The sequence below is a fragment of the Fukomys damarensis genome, unplaced genomic scaffold, assembly GCF_012274545.1.
Source record: "Fukomys damarensis isolate Sample0158 unplaced genomic scaffold, DMR_v1.0_HiC HiC_scaffold_36, whole genome shotgun sequence".
In the NCBI taxonomy this organism is placed as follows: domain Eukaryota; kingdom Metazoa; phylum Chordata; class Mammalia; order Rodentia; family Bathyergidae; genus Fukomys; species Fukomys damarensis.
The window spans coordinates 28262567-28280453 of NW_022900948.1; the positions used below are offsets into that span (position 1 = coordinate 28262567).

At 34.8% G+C, this 17887-nt stretch overlaps 1 protein-coding gene across 1 annotated transcript in view; it reads right to left on the bottom strand.

The window, feature by feature from the left end:
- Positions 1-17887, bottom strand: part of Shoc1 (shortage in chiasmata 1) — an 83801-nt gene that overhangs the window by 28509 nt on the left and 37405 nt on the right. The window contains exons 11-16 of the mRNA XM_010639338.1: positions 15456-15550; positions 13578-13820; positions 8936-9346; positions 5631-5753; positions 4541-4717; positions 4351-4455 (exon numbers count right to left, since the gene is read on the bottom strand). Coding sequence (XP_010637640.1) covers positions 4351-4455; positions 4541-4717; positions 5631-5753; positions 8936-9346; positions 13578-13820; positions 15456-15550 — 1154 coding nt within the window. The remainder of the gene's footprint in view (positions 1-4350; positions 4456-4540; positions 4718-5630; positions 5754-8935; positions 9347-13577; positions 13821-15455; positions 15551-17887) is intronic.

The window sequence follows — 17887 nt, forward strand, 5'->3', positions numbered from 1 at the left end:
AAAAAAATGTGAGAGAATGAAAAGATGAAAATAAAGTGTTTGTAGATGGGGAGGGGAGGAGGGGGTGAAGGGAGGGCAGAGGTAAGGGGAAAAAATGAGAATCAAGACTTCCCATGTAGAGGTACATGATCCCAACAATGAATGTAACTGTACTGTATCCCTAAAATGTACCAATAAACTCAATTAAAGCTGAAAAATAAAAAAAAATAAATAAATATAAAGTATAAATAATGAAACTCTTGTCCCTACCACACCCAGCAACAAATGGAATTTTATCAATACATTTAAAACTCCCTGTGCAGGCCCAGAGATTTAGCTCAGTGCCTGGCTCACGAGTGCAAGGTTGTGAGTTTGATCCCTGGTACTAAACAAACCAACAAACCAACAATATTCCCTGTGCACCGCCCCCCCCCCCCACGGCTTCCTGCGTGGCCTCCAGTCCTGCTTCCCCTAATCAGCTCTACCCACTGCAGCCAGCATGGTCACTAAAAAGAGAAATCTAATCACATCATTCTTCTGCTTAAAAACTGTTCACTTATTCCCACTGGCCCTTTAAATCCAATAAAATCCAAACTTATTACTAAAGTAAGCCCTTTACCACAGGACTTTCTTTATACATCATGTCTCATTTTGTGCTATCCATCCCTCCAGGTGCCATGCTATTTTTTCAAAATATATTACTGCATTTTGGCCAGAGAAAATGGCTTTTGTGAGCCCCTGTACTTCCTCATTCACAGTATGTATCGCTACTCTTGGTTGTTTACCTGTGTGTTACCACTATTTGACTATAAAGGCTGTCAGGACAGAGACTTCATTTGACTCCTCCGCTGTGTCCCTAGGAGCCAAACACAGCAATTGGCACCATGGATGCTCAGTAGTGGTCGAATGAATGAATGAGTGAATGTTAGGCTCCAGGACAAAGAGAGGTTCCATAAAATGTTCCTATTCTACCCAGGTGTAGTGATGCATGCCTATAATCCCCACTTTGGGAGAATGAGGCAGAAGGATTGCAAGATTGAGCCAAATCTGGGCAATTTAACAATTTTAGTGAGACCCTATCTCAAAATAAAAAATAAAAAGGGCTGAAGTATAGCAAACTATGAAGCCCCTGGGTTCAATTCCTAGTACCCCCCCCACACAGAAGTTCCTAGTCTAGATAGGGAATACACTATTGTCCCTCAGTATCCATAAGGAATTGGTTCCAAGAACCTAGCAGATACCAAAATCTGCAGATACTCAAATCTTATATAAAATGATATGGTATTTTCATATAACTGCATCAGTCTCCCATATGGTTTAATCAATCTCCAGATTACTTATAATACCTAATATAAACCCATATAAACAATTGCTGTATTATTTAGGAAATAATAACAAGAAAAATTGTACATATTCAGTATAGGCAATTTTTTTTTTCTGAATACACAGATGTGGAACCTGCGGATACAGAAGGCTGACTAATGAATCAATCTCTCTGCTAAGTCAACAGCAGCAGTAGCAAGGATGGTGGATGTGAGTTGGCTTCTAAGTCCCACCACAGGGCACTATGGGAATGATTCACATTCTCCTAAAACACTGTTATCCCTAGTTACTTTGAATGGAAATGTGGTTTTTAGGTGTTTGTTGTTGTTTAGTGTTGTGTTTTAATAAGCTCCCTATTGAGTCACTGGATTATCTGAACCACCTGTGAGTTGGACCAAGTTAACCCCTGTCAGTGCCTACTTATGTCCTGTTCTTCAGCTTGGAGTTATAGCAAGAGCTTTCATAAACATGCTTTATCATCTACATCATCTACATCTTTTACATCAGCTGTTGGGAGCCAGGAATGGGATTATTTCCACTTTAAAGATAATATTTCTAAGACAGTCAGAGAGGTGCACTCCTGTAACCACAGCTACTTGATGGACTGAGATCCCAAGTTTGAGACTGTCCTTGGCAATTGAGGGAGAGCCTGTAAAAACAACATCAACAACAACAAAACTTTAAAAAGATCTGAAGATGTAAAGATGCAGCCGTCGGGGAGAGTGTACATAGATTCACTCCTCAGTACAGAATAAAATTTCATGAAGGATGGAAGAAATAATTTTCCTAAGGAATCACTGCTGGTGTAAATTATCAGGGATCCTGTAGTTATGTTTTAGTATTTTGTTTAGTATATGATGCAGGCTTCAGAAAAAATATATTAATGGACAGAAGTAGGAAAGAAAGTGGGGTGTTAGGACAATTAATGTTGGTGTAACAGACAAAGGCCCTGGCCAGTTTTAGGTGTTGACTTCTATTGGTAATTAATTGGGGTAAAGGTAAGTAGTTTTTATGGAAATTAATGTAAACAAGGCTCATAAAGGACAAAGTATTCTTGAATTAGGAACAGAATAAACAAAATATATGATTATAATTAGAATATTATTTTTGAGTTTTTTTAAATTAGAAGGTTTTAGTTTTGGGAATGGAATTTGGGTGTGAGTTATTTTGACCTTGATATATAGGCTTTGGCTAGACTTATTTTTTAAAACAAACCAACTGTGGCATTAACCCCTTACAGCCTGATTTGGGCATAATCAATATTACAGTCCTAAATAAGGATTTGAACCTGTATCTCCCAAATCCAGATACAGTTGTTCACTAAAAATATATTGAGTTACAGGCTTTGTTAAAGATGGTAAGGATGCAAAGCTGTGTCCTCCAAATATAAAGTTTTACAAGTAAAGACTGTCAAAACCAGAAGAAATTTTGAAAAATCACCTAATGATGTGTTCCCAATTCAAACATGCATACAAATCGCCCTGAGAACCTATTAAGGCAGACTCAGAGCCAGTTGGATGGCTCATAACTATAATCCCAACTACTAGGGAGGCTGTGGCTATGGGAGCACAAATTTGGGGCCAGCCTGGGATCCCACAGACTTTCTTTTCCTATGCTCTAGTTGAGAGTCTTCTAAAGGTCCATATGCAAAGACTTGGTCCCCAGGATGGTGCTATTTGGAGGTGGTAAGGAGCCTTTGGGTAGAGTTACTGGATGCCCATCCTTGGAAAGTACTTCTGAGAAGACTGGCATAAAAGCCTGAGTTTAGCCAGTCCAGTCCAGGTTCTGTTACCGTAAGTGACCATTTTGCTCCCACACACACTCCTGCCACAATGTGTCACCATTTGCTGCCCTCACCAGAACAGAGCTGATGCAGGCACCATGCCTCTGAGCCTCCAAACTATGAGCTAAACAAACAACCTTTCTTTTTATAAATACAGTTGCCTCAGGTATTTTATTGTAGTAAGGTGAAGCTGATTGATATAGCCACTATACATAGAGGAAAAAGGACAACCTAATTGGATATTGCTTTGGAGAAGTTTAGAGGAGGAGAACGCCTTTTCTTAAATATGTCCAAGGCAGCTAGATTATTCATAGTAGCTTTGTACCTATAGCTTAAGAAATTAGTTTTCTAGTAAGAATCTTGATTGTACAGTATTCTTTAAAAAGCCAAATGGTGGGCCAGGGATTTAGTTCAGTGGTTCAGTGGCCTGCCTTGCAAACGCAAAGACCCGAGTTCAATCCCCAGTACCAAAAAAAAAAAAAAAAGCCAAATGGTGGGCCAGGGATTTAGTTCAGTGGTTCAGTGGCCTGCCTTGCAAACGCAAAGACCCGAGTTCAATCCCCAGTCCCAAAAAAAAAAAAAAAGCCAAATGGTGGGCCAGGGATTTAGTTCAGTGGTTCAGTGGCCTGCCTTGCAAACGCAAAGACCCGAGTTCAATCCCCAGTCCCAAAAAAAAAAAAAAAAAAAAAAGCCAAATGGTAATACTAAAATGTGATTTAGTGAATGCATTTCTTTGAGGTGTAAAAAGAATTTCATCCAAGTAGATAGCTTATAACAGTCTCATTAATCTTAGGGTAAACAGCTGGACTATCAGTGACTTATCAACCAGAATCTAGACAAACTGAGCTAGTGCTATAGAAGGACTCTAATTATGATTCACTACAGCTCAATACTCATCAAAACTTTGGAATGAAAACTAAAATTTATATCGGGGTGACACATAAGAGAAAATATCTGGGTGATAATACTTGTTAAAGACAATTTCCTTTAATGAACATAATCAGAATTAAAAAGTATATGTTCTGAGCTGCAAGAGGCCCTGGGTTTGATCCACAATACTGCCCAAAACAACAAACACGCACATTTTTTTCATATACATATATACGTGTGTGTGTATTTCATTGTAATTATGTCAAAATGTCTGTGTTTAGTGTAATAGAAGTAAGAAGGATACTTAATTTCTAAAGGATGTTTCTTTCTGAAAAGTAAGTTCTTTTAGAAGGAATATTTTAAGAAGAAAAAACAAGAAAATTTTTTCAACTAACCCAGTGCTGTGTCTAAGTTGCATGTTAAAAGGACATCTCTAATCGTTACCAGAAGGTGTAAAAGACCAGCGTGCTTGAATGTTATTTCTCTTTCATCATTTGTACCTAAATAAGCAAAACATATTAGAATTTTAGAATATATATCAGAATATGCTTAATAATAATAGTTAACGTGCATTATTATCCTCACCTAAGTGAATAGCATCATTGATTAATTTTTCTTGTTCCTTTAAGAAGAATCTCGTTTGGTCAAAAGTAACAGTGGCAAATTTCCAATTAGCAGCAGGGAGAGTACAGAGGCATACAAGTTTTTTTAAGATAGGAGTAGCTGATGCTTCTAGGAAACAGTATGCTTGGCACTGACTTGCTGCAAAAATGAAAGCATTAAAAGTAATGTTTTTATAAGGATATGCTCTTTTTTGATAACAAACTGAACATGCTACTTCATGGAAACCTGATCTTCTATCTAAACAATACCTTATATACAGACTTATATATGGATATTTATTCTAAACTAGTAAAAAAATCCTCATACAACTATATAATTGTCTAGCTATCTTACTTATTAGAAAGGATTTATCTGACAATTCATTTGACAGGGCAAGTACGAAGAACCTTAGAGAGAGAATCACATTATTTTCTTTTTCCCTCCAATATTAGGTTACGGATTTAAGCCAAATTTCTACCAATGACAGATGTTTCTAGTTTTTACTGGACTTCCATTAATGATGTGCATAAACATTTAGAGAGCATACATAATATTTAACCAAAAGAAGGAAAAGGTATTTGAGAACTAGTATCATATTTCCTTACTGATTTTAATAATGAGCATGCCATTCCTAAGCAGGATGTGCTTTAGGAATCAAAGCATATTCTTTGCAACTGAACAAAAATTTAATCAATACAGGAACCAAGAGTAACTTATCTATGCCACCCTATGAGTAGGTAAGAGAACATAAAGAGCACCCATTAGCAGTTCATTTTCCAGACTTGGCAGAAGAATCTGAGGAGTTGCAGTTTGTTTTTCTCTGATGCAAGTTACGGAGGGAGCAGGAGTTTTAATGAAGAAAGAAGTAACAATCAGGGGACTGGAAAAGTGGGTAGGGAGGGGCACAGAGAGTGAACATGGCATTCTAATTCTGGAAATAATGTGAAAGAAAGTGGAATGAAGAAATTTTTGAAACAAGTGAAGTAAAAGAAAGTAAGGAATGTAATAGATATCCAGGAAAGGACTTTCAAATTAAGTAAATTTGAATATATTTTAAAAGCATGTCACGTACCTGATGCTTGAATTTCAATGATGTTATCTGCTCCTCTTTCCTGATTCATTTTCTCTAGAGTTTTGTTAGTAGACACAACAGGAATTTCGTCTTTATGAGTCAATTCTTCTTGATTTTGAAATTCTAACAAAAAACATTAATTTGTGTTTTTCAGGAGAAATTTAGTGTCGCTTTACTTTAATGCTTTCTCCTATAATCTTTGTTAAATTTCTTCATTGAAACACATCAGTATTAAAAGGAAATATTCAAATCAATAGACCTGACACTGTGCCAAGTAGGAAATAAAAACAGAAAGAACTGACAGCAGGTTAGTGTTTTAGCTTTGGTTCTGACAACAGTCCAAGTGCCCTCATATATAAAGTACAGGAAAAATGTGCCTACTTTATTTATTTAATACTGGAGATCAAACTCAGGACCTTGTGGGTGTGAGGCAGGTGGCAGGTGGCTAAATCCCCAGCCCTGTCCTTACTTAAATACCGTTATAGGTGTAAACCTCATGCACAGTTCCTGATACATAAAAGGCCCCGACATTTTGCCTCATTTCTCTGTGACTTTTTATATGCGCTTCCTTCTGCAGTCGATCCTCTCCTCGGGCCCAAGCCCTCCCCATGTCCACCCCACCTCAGGTAGGCCAGTTCCTCACCCTCAGCCCTCAGGCACCTTGTACATGAAGTCTTATGTAACTTCCCACGTTCCTTCCACCTTCCAGACTGGCAGGTGCCTTCACTTTTTGTTTCCTTATCCTTCTGTGCACAGTACTAAAATGATCTATCTGTACGTCTAACCTATTTTATTACACCATGAGCATCTCAAGGTCAGCAACAGCATTACACTGATTTCTAAAATCTTCCCTTCTCTTTTTTCTTTCCTAGGCATTGGCAGAAGATACTATTTGTATCTGTATCGGTTTATCTATTTACTATATAGCAATATATACAGCACTGATAATGAGATCACACACAAGATAATTTTATAAATACAATACATCCTGACACATTTTAATATATGATATTTAAATACATGGCTGAAAGTATAATAATGGAGTGTATCTTAGGCTTCACTGTATTATTGTTTTCAAGTAATACTTTCAATTAACTATAAATAATTTAAATAGAGTCAACTAATATTAATTACTGAAACTCTTGAGGAAGACTAAAAAGGTATAATATTTCTCACCCTGAATTAACCATAAAGACAAAGTAAAATATAACCTCTCTTACGAATTGTGACTGTTATTTATGATATGTCAATGTGACTGGGTTAAAAAATGCACAGAGAGCACACTTCTGGGCATGTCTCAGTGTATTATGGAAGTGTGGCCTTGCCATCTATATCTGGTCACCTCTCCTTCCTCTGCTGTTTGCCTTAAAATCATTATTAGCCCAGACTGGCCTTGAACTCGTGGAGATCTTCCTGCCTCAGCCTCTTGAGTGCTGGGATTATAGGTGGGTACCACCATGCCTGGCTTTTCTTCTTTATTTTTTAAGCAGCTTTCTTATGCCACACTCTTCTACCATGATGTTCTTGCCTTGTTGCTAACCAACCACAGACTGAATCCTCCGAAATCATGAGCCAAACAAATTTTTCCTCCTTTAAGGTGTCCCATCAAGTAATTTGTTCCATCAATGGGAAATCTCACAAATAAAGGCTACACTGGAGAACAGAGCTTAATTTGAGAGTCAAATAGCTTGTTAACTAAGCACCAGTTTTAGGCAGAGTTGTGCATCTAGTCCTGAAGATATGCTGGATGGGGAGAAAATTCCCTATTGGGAAGAGAGAGTCATGACATAAGGAGAAGCTGAGAATATCTGTTCCTTGTTCCTCTAAGCTTATGCCCAATTTACAGTTTTCAAATTTACAATTTAGACAATTCCTTCCAGCCTTGTTTGGGAAAAAGTATAAAGCAGCAAAGAAGCCAGGAGCATATCACCAACTGAGGAAACATAAGGAGTACAGAAGCATTGCCATCTAACATTAATATGCCTTTAATTCTTCAGTAAACTAATGGCGAATTTTTATTTAAAATTCTTTCTATTTTTCACCCTTCTTTCTACTTGTCTTCATTCTATATTGCTAATATATTCTATTATAAGCAGTATCACAAGTATAGCAACCAGAAAAAGATGGCAGGGTTAATTTTGGAGTGAATTCCTTTTACAATCCAAATATGAATTGACTCCGAAAATATAAAAAAAAAAAAAAAATAAGGGCCAGGCCTTTAGCTCAGTGGCACTGCACCTGTCTTACAAATGCAGGGTCCTAAGTTTGATTCTGGTACCAAAAAAAAAAAATCAGAAAATAACAAATCCTTAAAAATTCCAGTCTTTGTAAGCATACTTATAATTCTTTATATTTTGCTCATTCTTTTATGCAAAAGATATACTTGAATTACAGTATGAATATTTGTTAGAATGATCTCTGTTACATATAGAATTGTCAGCTAACAAGGTAAGTTATAAGGTGGTTATGTACTATAAAGAAAATTTAATTCTGGAATTTAAAAATACTGTCCTGCATTTTCACCGAAATGTTCACCATGAAAAATGCTTTGACTGACAAAGTCATATAATATTAAGTAGATCTATAAAAGGGTGTCATATCTTTCGGAGAACTATATGCAACCAAAATGACATTATAAACTGAGACTGTTCATAAGACACATGGGACAGTAAGACCTAACTATGCTCTAAATCACACAAGTATTTGTGCATTTATTTCATCAGGGTAATGTCCACCAAAATTACTCTAGAATGACTATTTTTTATTAGAAATGAAAGATTATAACACATGTTATACCTTTAATGTGGTTGGAAGCAGGAAATATGACAATTACAACTCCAGCAATAACTTGGCCACATTGTAGAAAGCAAGTTGTATATAGAGTAGGTCTTATTACAAATTCAAATGCACTTTTAAATTTTGGGAAAACATACTGATATCTGTATCTAATCTATATTTATATATCTATACTCATCTCCACATACAAGAAGAATTATGAATCAATGGCTTTTCTTTTGACTATGAAAAATAATAGAATTTTATCCAGAAGGGCTTTCTTTATCTTCTATAATAAATTATGCACTTAGTTCTTGAACTTATTTTATTTTTTTTGGGGGGGGTCTTTTGAGACAGGGTCTCACTATGTAGTTGAGACTGACCGGGAACTCACTCTGTAGCCCAGGCTGATCTCAAACTCACAGCAATCCTCCTGCCTCAGCCTCTCGAGTGCTGGGATTACAGGCGTGCACCACCACGCCTGACTTCAACTTATTATATTAATGCTAAAATATTACCAAATTACTCACCATCTTTTTTACCATGGTCTATCACTTCAGTCTTTGAGATACAAGTCTGATATTTATTTCGCAGCATAATAAAGTTGCTCAAAAGATCCAAATCATTCTCCTGGTTTTTACTATGTTCAAAACATGCTTTTTTAATTCTTGAAGAGGTAGATGATTCAACAAGTGGTACTGTGTAGTCAAGTTCAAGGTGATCTTTAGTTTCTTTCTTTTGGATTATTCTGTCAGCTATTTCTTGGTCATTTAGTTTTTCTTCAATTTTTGGTCTTTCAACAGAGTTACATTCATCATATAAACACATATCTGCTACTTCGTTTGTAGGAGATGGACTCCCTTGTGGAAGTGGTAAGCGATCATGTGTAGATTTCTCATTAGTAAGTACAACAGGTGAGGAACCTTTCTGTTCTAGACAAACTGAAAAAAAAATTAAAAAATAATGAAATTACTTCCATGCCTAAATGAGCATTCTATTAGAGTATTAATATAACATTTAGTTGTAGTTTCTTATTAACATAATCTGATCATCAGGAATAGTTTGTTTATTGTTTAAGAAATCAATTTTTGGTCTAAATAGAATAAAATTTTAAAAATATAAAAACTCATTGTTAATAAGCGTATAATGAGTCATAGCTTTAAAGCTAATGGTTACTGAAAACTTAGGTACCAAGTAAGGCACAAGACTAGAATAAAATACTGGATCTATATGTAACTGACAAAGGACTGTACCCAAAATATAGTAAAGAACTCTTATAATTCAATAATTAAAAGCAGCTCAATGAAAAATTGGCAAAAGATTTGAGCAATACTTTATATAAGACATATATATATATTCTACAACATTGATGAATCTTGAAAACATGCTGAGGGAAAAAGCTAGTGACAGGTCCAGGGATTTAGCTCAGTGGTTCCCCACCTCCTGCCTCGCAAGCTCAAGGGCCCGAATTCGATCCCCCCCGCCAAAAAAAGCTAGTGACAAAAGGCCACATTTTCATTTTTATGCAATTTCCATAAAGGCAAACCCATAGAGACAGAAAATGGATTAGTGGTTCCACAGGTGGGCAAAATTGAGGGTAGTGATTGTTAAGAGACATGAGGTTTCTTTTTGGTGTTCTAAACTATTCTAAATTGGTTTATTGTGATGACTGTACCATTCTGTGATTATACTAAAAACCAGAGAATGGAATACTTTAAATGGATTGAATGTACAATATTGAATTCTTTCACAATAAAGCTGTTATATTTTTTTAAAAGGAGCATAAAAGGCCAATAAGCATGTAAAAAGATGTTCACCATCACTAGTCATTGTGGAAATACAAATTAAAAACACAATGAAGGGCTGGGGACTTAGCGCAATGATTCTGCCGCCTGCCTAGCAAGAGCAAGGATACCTGGTACCTAGCAAGAGCAAGGATACCTGGTGCCTAGCAGAGTTCGATACCTGGTACCAACCAACCAACCAACCAACAACAACAAAAATCATAATGAAATACTACAATATAACCATTAGAATAGCTACTATCAAGTGTTGTCCAGGATACAGAGTAAATGAAATTCACACACTGCTGGTGGAAATGTACAATGGTGAAATTCTCTAGAGAGCAATTTAGTAGCTTCTTATAAAATCAAACATACACCTATCATAAAATTCAACAATTCTACTTCTAGAAATTCACACAAGAAAAAAGAAAATATACACAAAAAGACTGATACAAGAATACTCAAAATGATCTTATTCACAATAACAAAAACATTGGGAAAGAAATCCTGGGAGGTGATAAACTGTAGTATACCCATTCAATGGAAAATTCCTCTGCAAAAAACAGAAATGAACTCGTGATATACTCATCACAGATGAGTCTCAAAAATGTTAGGCTGAGTGGAAAATCCAGGCACAAAGGAATTTATACTAATTCTTACAAGCGAAATTCTAGAATAGGAGAAATTTATATCCAGTAACAGAAGGGGTCCCAAGAGGCAGAGGTGAAGATGATGAGGGGAAAGGTGACAGTGAGACTGAATGCAGAAGGACACATGGGACTTTTGGCAATGAAAATATTCTACGTATCGTAATTGTGCTAGTTTCACAGATTTAATACATACACAAAATGTATCAAACTATACAAAGTAAATGCAGTTTATTAGGCATAAAGTATACCTTATAAGTTGATTTGAAAAAAAAAATCCTTAAATGCTTATACGGCCAACCAAATAACTTAAATGGATGAAGTATATAGCTAGTCCTTAAATCACAATCTTTGGAAGACAAACTTTGGAAGTTTGGAAGACACTATTCTTTTCCTCCAAAAACATGTGGTCTATGATTTTTTGTTTTTGCTTGCATTCGAGATATTGATACAAGAAACATTTAATTTGTTCTTAATTGTACTAAATGTAAAACAAAAATCCAAGAATAATGTAAATGCCAACTGATGCCTGGCTTCAATTAGTGAGTGCTGAGCTCTACAGGGAGCTGGATGGTACAAGCTCTGTTTAAAGTGGTGCGTTACTAGGGGCCCGGCTAATTGTTGCTGTATGAGAATTTGAGTCCAGTTTTTGGAATTTTCAAGACAAACTCAGCATGCATACCATATGTAAAATGCCCCAAATCTATTCATTTGTTTTGAGCCAAGGTCTGACTATGTAGTTCAGTTTGGCCTTGAACTCACTAGGTAGCCCAGACTGGCCTTGAATTTATGGCAATCCTCCTGCCTCAGCCTCCCAAGTGCTGGGATTACAGGCATGCACCACACCTGGCTAAATCCCCAAAATCTTTTTTTTGTGTGTGTGTGGTTTTTTTTTGAGACAGGGTCTCACTATGTAGTTGAGACTGACCTGGAGCTCACTGTGTAGCCCAGGCTGGTCTCAAACTCACAGTGATCCTCCTGCCTCACCCTCCCAAGTGCTGGGATTACAAGCGTGTGCCCCCACACCCAGCAATCCCCCAAATCTTAAACATTGTAATTAAAACATATAGCCAATAATGTATGGGGTGAATCTGGTCTGAGTGCTACCAATTTGCAACCTCTGAGATATTCTCTACAGAAAATCTAATTAGCAGGTCAGCAGGAATTACTACTTTATTTTCCTGATGATTTTCATCTATTATTATCTCTTTAATACCTCTACTGTAATAATTTGGCTATGGGGTCCAGAAAGAGTTACTGTTTCTTAAACCTCAGAATTGTATATACAGTACTATCATAATTCTATTGGATATCAAAGGGAGTATTTGTTATTTTAAGCTTAACTTTGTTACATAACACTTTGTATAGTTTTATAGATATATTCTCTAGATGTTTGAAGACTCCATAAAATCTTCTTCCTTTACTTTGTTTGGCAACCTGACCACATCATTTTAAAAATTCTTACTCTTTTTTCAGATCTGTGACTAAATATTGGCACAGTTGAGCTCTCTAATTCTTGGAATTAAAAAAAAAATCCTAACAAACAAGTAAAAATAGTTTACATTGTGAAAGAAATGAAAAATACCACGAGTATCTATAAAGGCCTGGGATGGACTGATCACATTTGCTTGGTATTATCTACTCATCTGTGTTCCTTTTTACCACATTCAAAGTATTCTGTGCATCTGTCTTTGAAACACACTTCTCTGATGAAAAATTTCATCCCAATTCCTTACATAGATAATTATTCCTAAAAATCATTCTTAAATATATTAAGAACTTTCCTAAATCCTTTGAGATTAAAAATTATTAGTTATTGCACAAACTAATTTTTCCCTATTGAGCTTATTGGCACTTTTTAGGTACACAGTACAGTTACATTCATCATTGGGATCTTGTACCTTTACGTGATGTATCTTGGTTGTTATTTTTTCCCCTGTCCCTGCCCTCTCTTCACCCCCTCCTCCCTTCCCTATTTACAAAGACTTTATTTCCATTTTTTCATTTGCTTATATTTTTTCTTTTCCCTTATTACTTTTCCCCTACCCTTCCCACTTCCCCTACGCCTTTAGTCCTTTTCTTCCTATTTCACATTGTCAATTATATCATTAGGATCTTATGTACCATTGTAGTTTTTCACACCAGAGAAACTATTCGGTATTTACACATTGAACAAACTAATCTTAAAACAATTCACATACATAATTCATGACAAATATGTGCCATCTGCTATAATGGAATTTATAGCAAACAAAATAACAAAAGTAAACACTCAAAAGATATTTCTGCCTACTTATATATAAGTAAAAGCTAAATTAGTAAATTTTTTAGTGATAAAAGATTTTTGTATTTTTGAAGATAAATTACTAAGTATTATTGAATGCCAAAGTTTAGCTCTTAGGTTAAAAAAATAAGTTTCTCCAAAATGGTGGTTTGTGCCCAGACACAAGAACTATCCTAGCAATTATTTGTAAAAGGAAATCAAATCACTATTGAAAATTGCTAGAAACTTAAAGAACAAAGAGTGTAGAATATTAGGACAGAATAGTCAACTTCCTTTTCTTTTTAGAAAGAAAATGGGGACTAGACAAGCCTATACTCATACATTCAGGTAGAACAGAGCCAATATTGAATATTAGAACTTCTTTATATTTCCCTAATCACCAAGAAGAAACCCAGTATCTAACACTTTCTCATTCTAAAAATGTTGGTACAAGTTATAGTTACTATTAGGTACTTACATTCTAATGGAAGTGCTTTTGTAGGCAAAAACTTCTCCATTTTAGTGTTATTAGAAGACAGATCACCAGGACACAAATATGTATTTAGAAATTCCAAAGTTTCTCTTCTTATTGGATTTGGTCCTGCTTTTTTCCACCACTTTGCTTTTACAGAATTAACCACAAGCCTTTTTTCTTCAATAGAAAATATCTTTTTCAGTTCTGTAACTGAATATTGGCTGTTGAGCTCTTGAATTCTTGGCACTTAGGAAAAAACCCAACAAACAAATAGAAATAGTTTACAGGATAAAAGAAGTGAAAAACAGAACTACAATGGAATTTCTTTATGAAATATATTTTTACAAATTAGAAAAAAGTGATACTTAAAGTTATAGCAATATTTTATTTTCAAGATGCTAATATTTGTAAAATTGCAAATTACTGCAACAACAGAAGTCACAGAAAGGATTTATTTCAATATTTGGACATATCAAGAAGCTAAAGTTATTCTATGTTTAGCAAGAGAGGCAACCATATTCATTTTGTTTTAACCACTGTCAACTACTAAATTAATATATTGGATAGCATTTCAAAGAATGTAAGATTTACTAGTGCACCAGGTGTGATGGTGCATGGCTGTAATCGCAGCACTCTGGGAGTCTGAGGTAGGAAGATCACAAGTTTGAACCGAGATTAGCAACTTAGAATAAGACCCTGTCTCAAATAAAGAAAAATAAAAGGTCTGGGTGTGTAACTCAGTGTGAAGGCCCTGAGTTCAATCCCCGGAACAGGAGAAAAAATGTTAAATCAAAAATTCTAATTATAATGAGCCTGAACAAGACATTTTATCCAGATCTTTTGATAAATCTCATTTTAGCTATTGTGGCACAGAGCTTCCTGCATCCTTACTTTTTAGCCTAAATAGGAAACACTAACATATAGTCTTGCTCCATAAGGTAGCACAACTACTTAAATTACTATTTGCATGGTAAACACCCACCCAAAATTAGGAACATGAGCTTTAAAATCCTAATTTTGAAATGGTGCTTTCTATAACAATTGTAATAATCACAATAAAAACTGACAAGTATTAATATTAGTAATAGTAACCACTAGTTACTAAAACCATCTGACTGTGCCAAGTGCTTTATATGGATTATTCTTGAGTAATTCCTAAAATAATCCTATGAGGTACATATTTTAATAACTTTTATGAGGTTTAACTGATATGCAATCAACTGCAAATATTTAGAGTAAAAAGTTTAATAAATTTTGACCTACATATATGTTCATGAATTCATTACCACAATCAAGATAATGATCTTATCTATAACTCTCCAAAGATCCTCATGTGTCCTTATGATACCGCCCTCCTAACTCTCTCCTTCCTCCCACCCCCTGCCACTGTTCTGCTTCCTGCAACTGTAGATAAACTGAATTTTCCAGAATTTTATATGAAAGAAATGATAGCATATGAACTCTTTGTGTCTGGTCCCTTTATTAATTATTAATAAACTTTGTTAATATGTTTTTGAATAGCCTTTTGGGAAAACTTGGGAATCTAAAAATTTGACACATTATTTTTCATATCAGCTATGTAGAAGTTTTAAACAACCAATTCACTGACTTGGAAATACAAACTGTATATATGGGATTGTTTTATGCACTACCATTGTTATTTTTCTTTTTGTCCCATGCATAGATATTTTAACCAGAAAAGTCAACAAGACCAAGACCTTGTCATATACTCCTGCATTTAATATAATGAATGTTTTGGCAAATAACTAGATATTCTAGCTTTGTGCTAAGTTATATATATTCTGTGTTAAGAAATGGTCAAAGAAATACAATATCTCACAATTCTACGCATTGCATGTTTTCACTTATACTTTTATTTACCTTTAAGCCAAAATGAGTTCAAGGAAATTCTGCAGCTTTCTAACTGCCACACCATACAGCGTTTATTAGCTGATTCTTTAGCAGTAAGCAAGCTACTGAAACAGATTAAAATTTAATACATTAATATTAGCAAGTTGCTTTAAGAATTTTACTAAGTAACTTTCATCCTTAGAAGCAAGTGAAAAATTAACCATTTTGTGAACATGTAAACAGAAAGAGTTCTATAGACCAAATTTCAAATACTGCTTTCTTCTCTAGAAAAATCTGTCATTTTAAAATTCTTAATTACTCTTACTTGCCTATAAGTTATTCCCACCTCTATTTCCTTCAGCAGATTCTGGAGCTGGCTTGGAAGAGCTTTAGCATGTCCCTCCATAAGCTATAAAAAGTACTAACCCTAAAAGCCACCATAAATTAAAATACAATCTTATTAAAATTATTATGCTTACTGTGCAAACAGTAGCTTCAAAAACATTTTTTTAAAAACTTACTGTCCTCAAGTCCATTCTCTATAGAAATTCTGTACTGTCTATTGGCTGAGGATCAGAACTATACAAATGTCCTGTCTATTCTAACTTCTCTGGAGGTGCCGAGGTCCTAATGTTTAGTTCAAATCCTTCAATTTTAGTAGTGCATGAATGGTGTGTGTGTGTGTGTGTGTGTGTGTGTGTGTGTGTGTGTGTGTACATGTTACTGTTTTCTGGGATGACAGGGATGGGAAGAAGAGATAAAAAAAAATGCATGATTAGCCAGGCGTGGTAGTACATGCCTGTAATCCCAACACTTAAGAGGCTGAGGCAGGAGGATTGCTATGAGTTTGAGACCTGCCTGGTCTACATAGTGAGTTTCAGGTCAGTCTCAACTACACAGTGAAACCCTGTCTCAAAAACAACAACAACAACAAAAAAGCATAACAATATTTTTTAAACAACTTGGAAGATGACATACAGTGCAAAAAAAGAAAAAATCAGTGTAAATTGCAACTTTCAGTAGCTATGCAACTACCAGCCTTGGAAGGGCAGACACTATTAATTTATAAACCTTGTATGCTGCAAATCTCTCACTTCTTCTGATTGAGAATTGATTGCATTTTGTTTCTTTGTTCAAATGGGACATATACTGTATAATATGCTAATAAGTACTGCTAGTTAAACTGACAACCTAGTGTACAAGAGTTATGTTTTATGCCTAGACTATCTAGTTTATCTACATAATTAAAAATATGTTCACATAATAGAAAAATGACAATCTAGACAATGTTTGAATCTTATTAAGGTTTCTTTTCAATTAGACACCTTTGATTATTGACAATTATTTTTAAGTGAAAGGAAGGGGAAATATTTAGGCCAGCCATAATATTTTGTTCTTAATGTTACAATCCAGAGGCATGTCTGAATTTGATAAATTCTTTGGTCAAACAAATTTGTTCACAAGTTGGTAGTCAGTTAAAATGAAAACAAAATAGCTGGGTGTGGTGGCACATGCCTGTAATCCCAGCACTCTGGAGGCTGAGGCAGGAGGATCGCTATGAGTTTGAGACCAGCCTGGGCTACATAGTGAGTACTAGGTCAATCTCAACTACATGGTGAGACCCTGTCTCAAAAAACAAAACAAAACAAAAAAATATATATACGAAAATAAAAATCTTATGTCACACAAACTTTTGTTTTTAGTCCCCTAAAATCTAGCTGGAAGTCTTACATGTGATAGACACTAAAAGTATTTGGAACTACACATTATTTCCAGTCAAAGTACTGTGTTTTGATAAAGGTAATTGACTCTACAAGTAAGTAATTATTATTTTCTCTTCTTTTTAAAAAATGTAACACTTTTGCTTTTTAATTTTTGAGATGAGTCATTTTTTAGAATAATAGTTTTACATTTTTATAATCTCAAACAAATGGAAGTGATTTCTCTCTTGCTGGTGAATGAAGTAGCGATAACTTTCAGTTGTTTCAAATGGCTCTAGATCCATTAGCTAATTTAAAAACCATTTTTTCTTCCAATTTTGCAAAATCAACATGCATTAGATAAGACTTGCTTCATAAATTTTCATTAAACATTTGAGTTTTAACAACAAATATGCATGATAAAATGAGTTTATTTTAGTTAAACAAATGCTTTTAATATAAAATTGAAGTTAATTCTACTAGCTTTTTTTTCTAACTGCCAATCTGATGTAGCAGATGGATTAGGTTATGTGGAATAAAACAGCCTAAGAAAGACAGTATAAATCCTGCAAATGTCTTTTACCTTAGCAAAGGGACTAAAAATATTTAAAGAAATTATAGGTAGTTTTCATATTTGTCTCAAACTGTTTTTAGGGTTCATATATGATATGGACAGTAACAGTTCATAACAGAGTTCTATATAGCACAAATTTACTCCACGAATGCAAATTTTTTTTTTTTTTTTTTTTTTTTTTTTTTTTT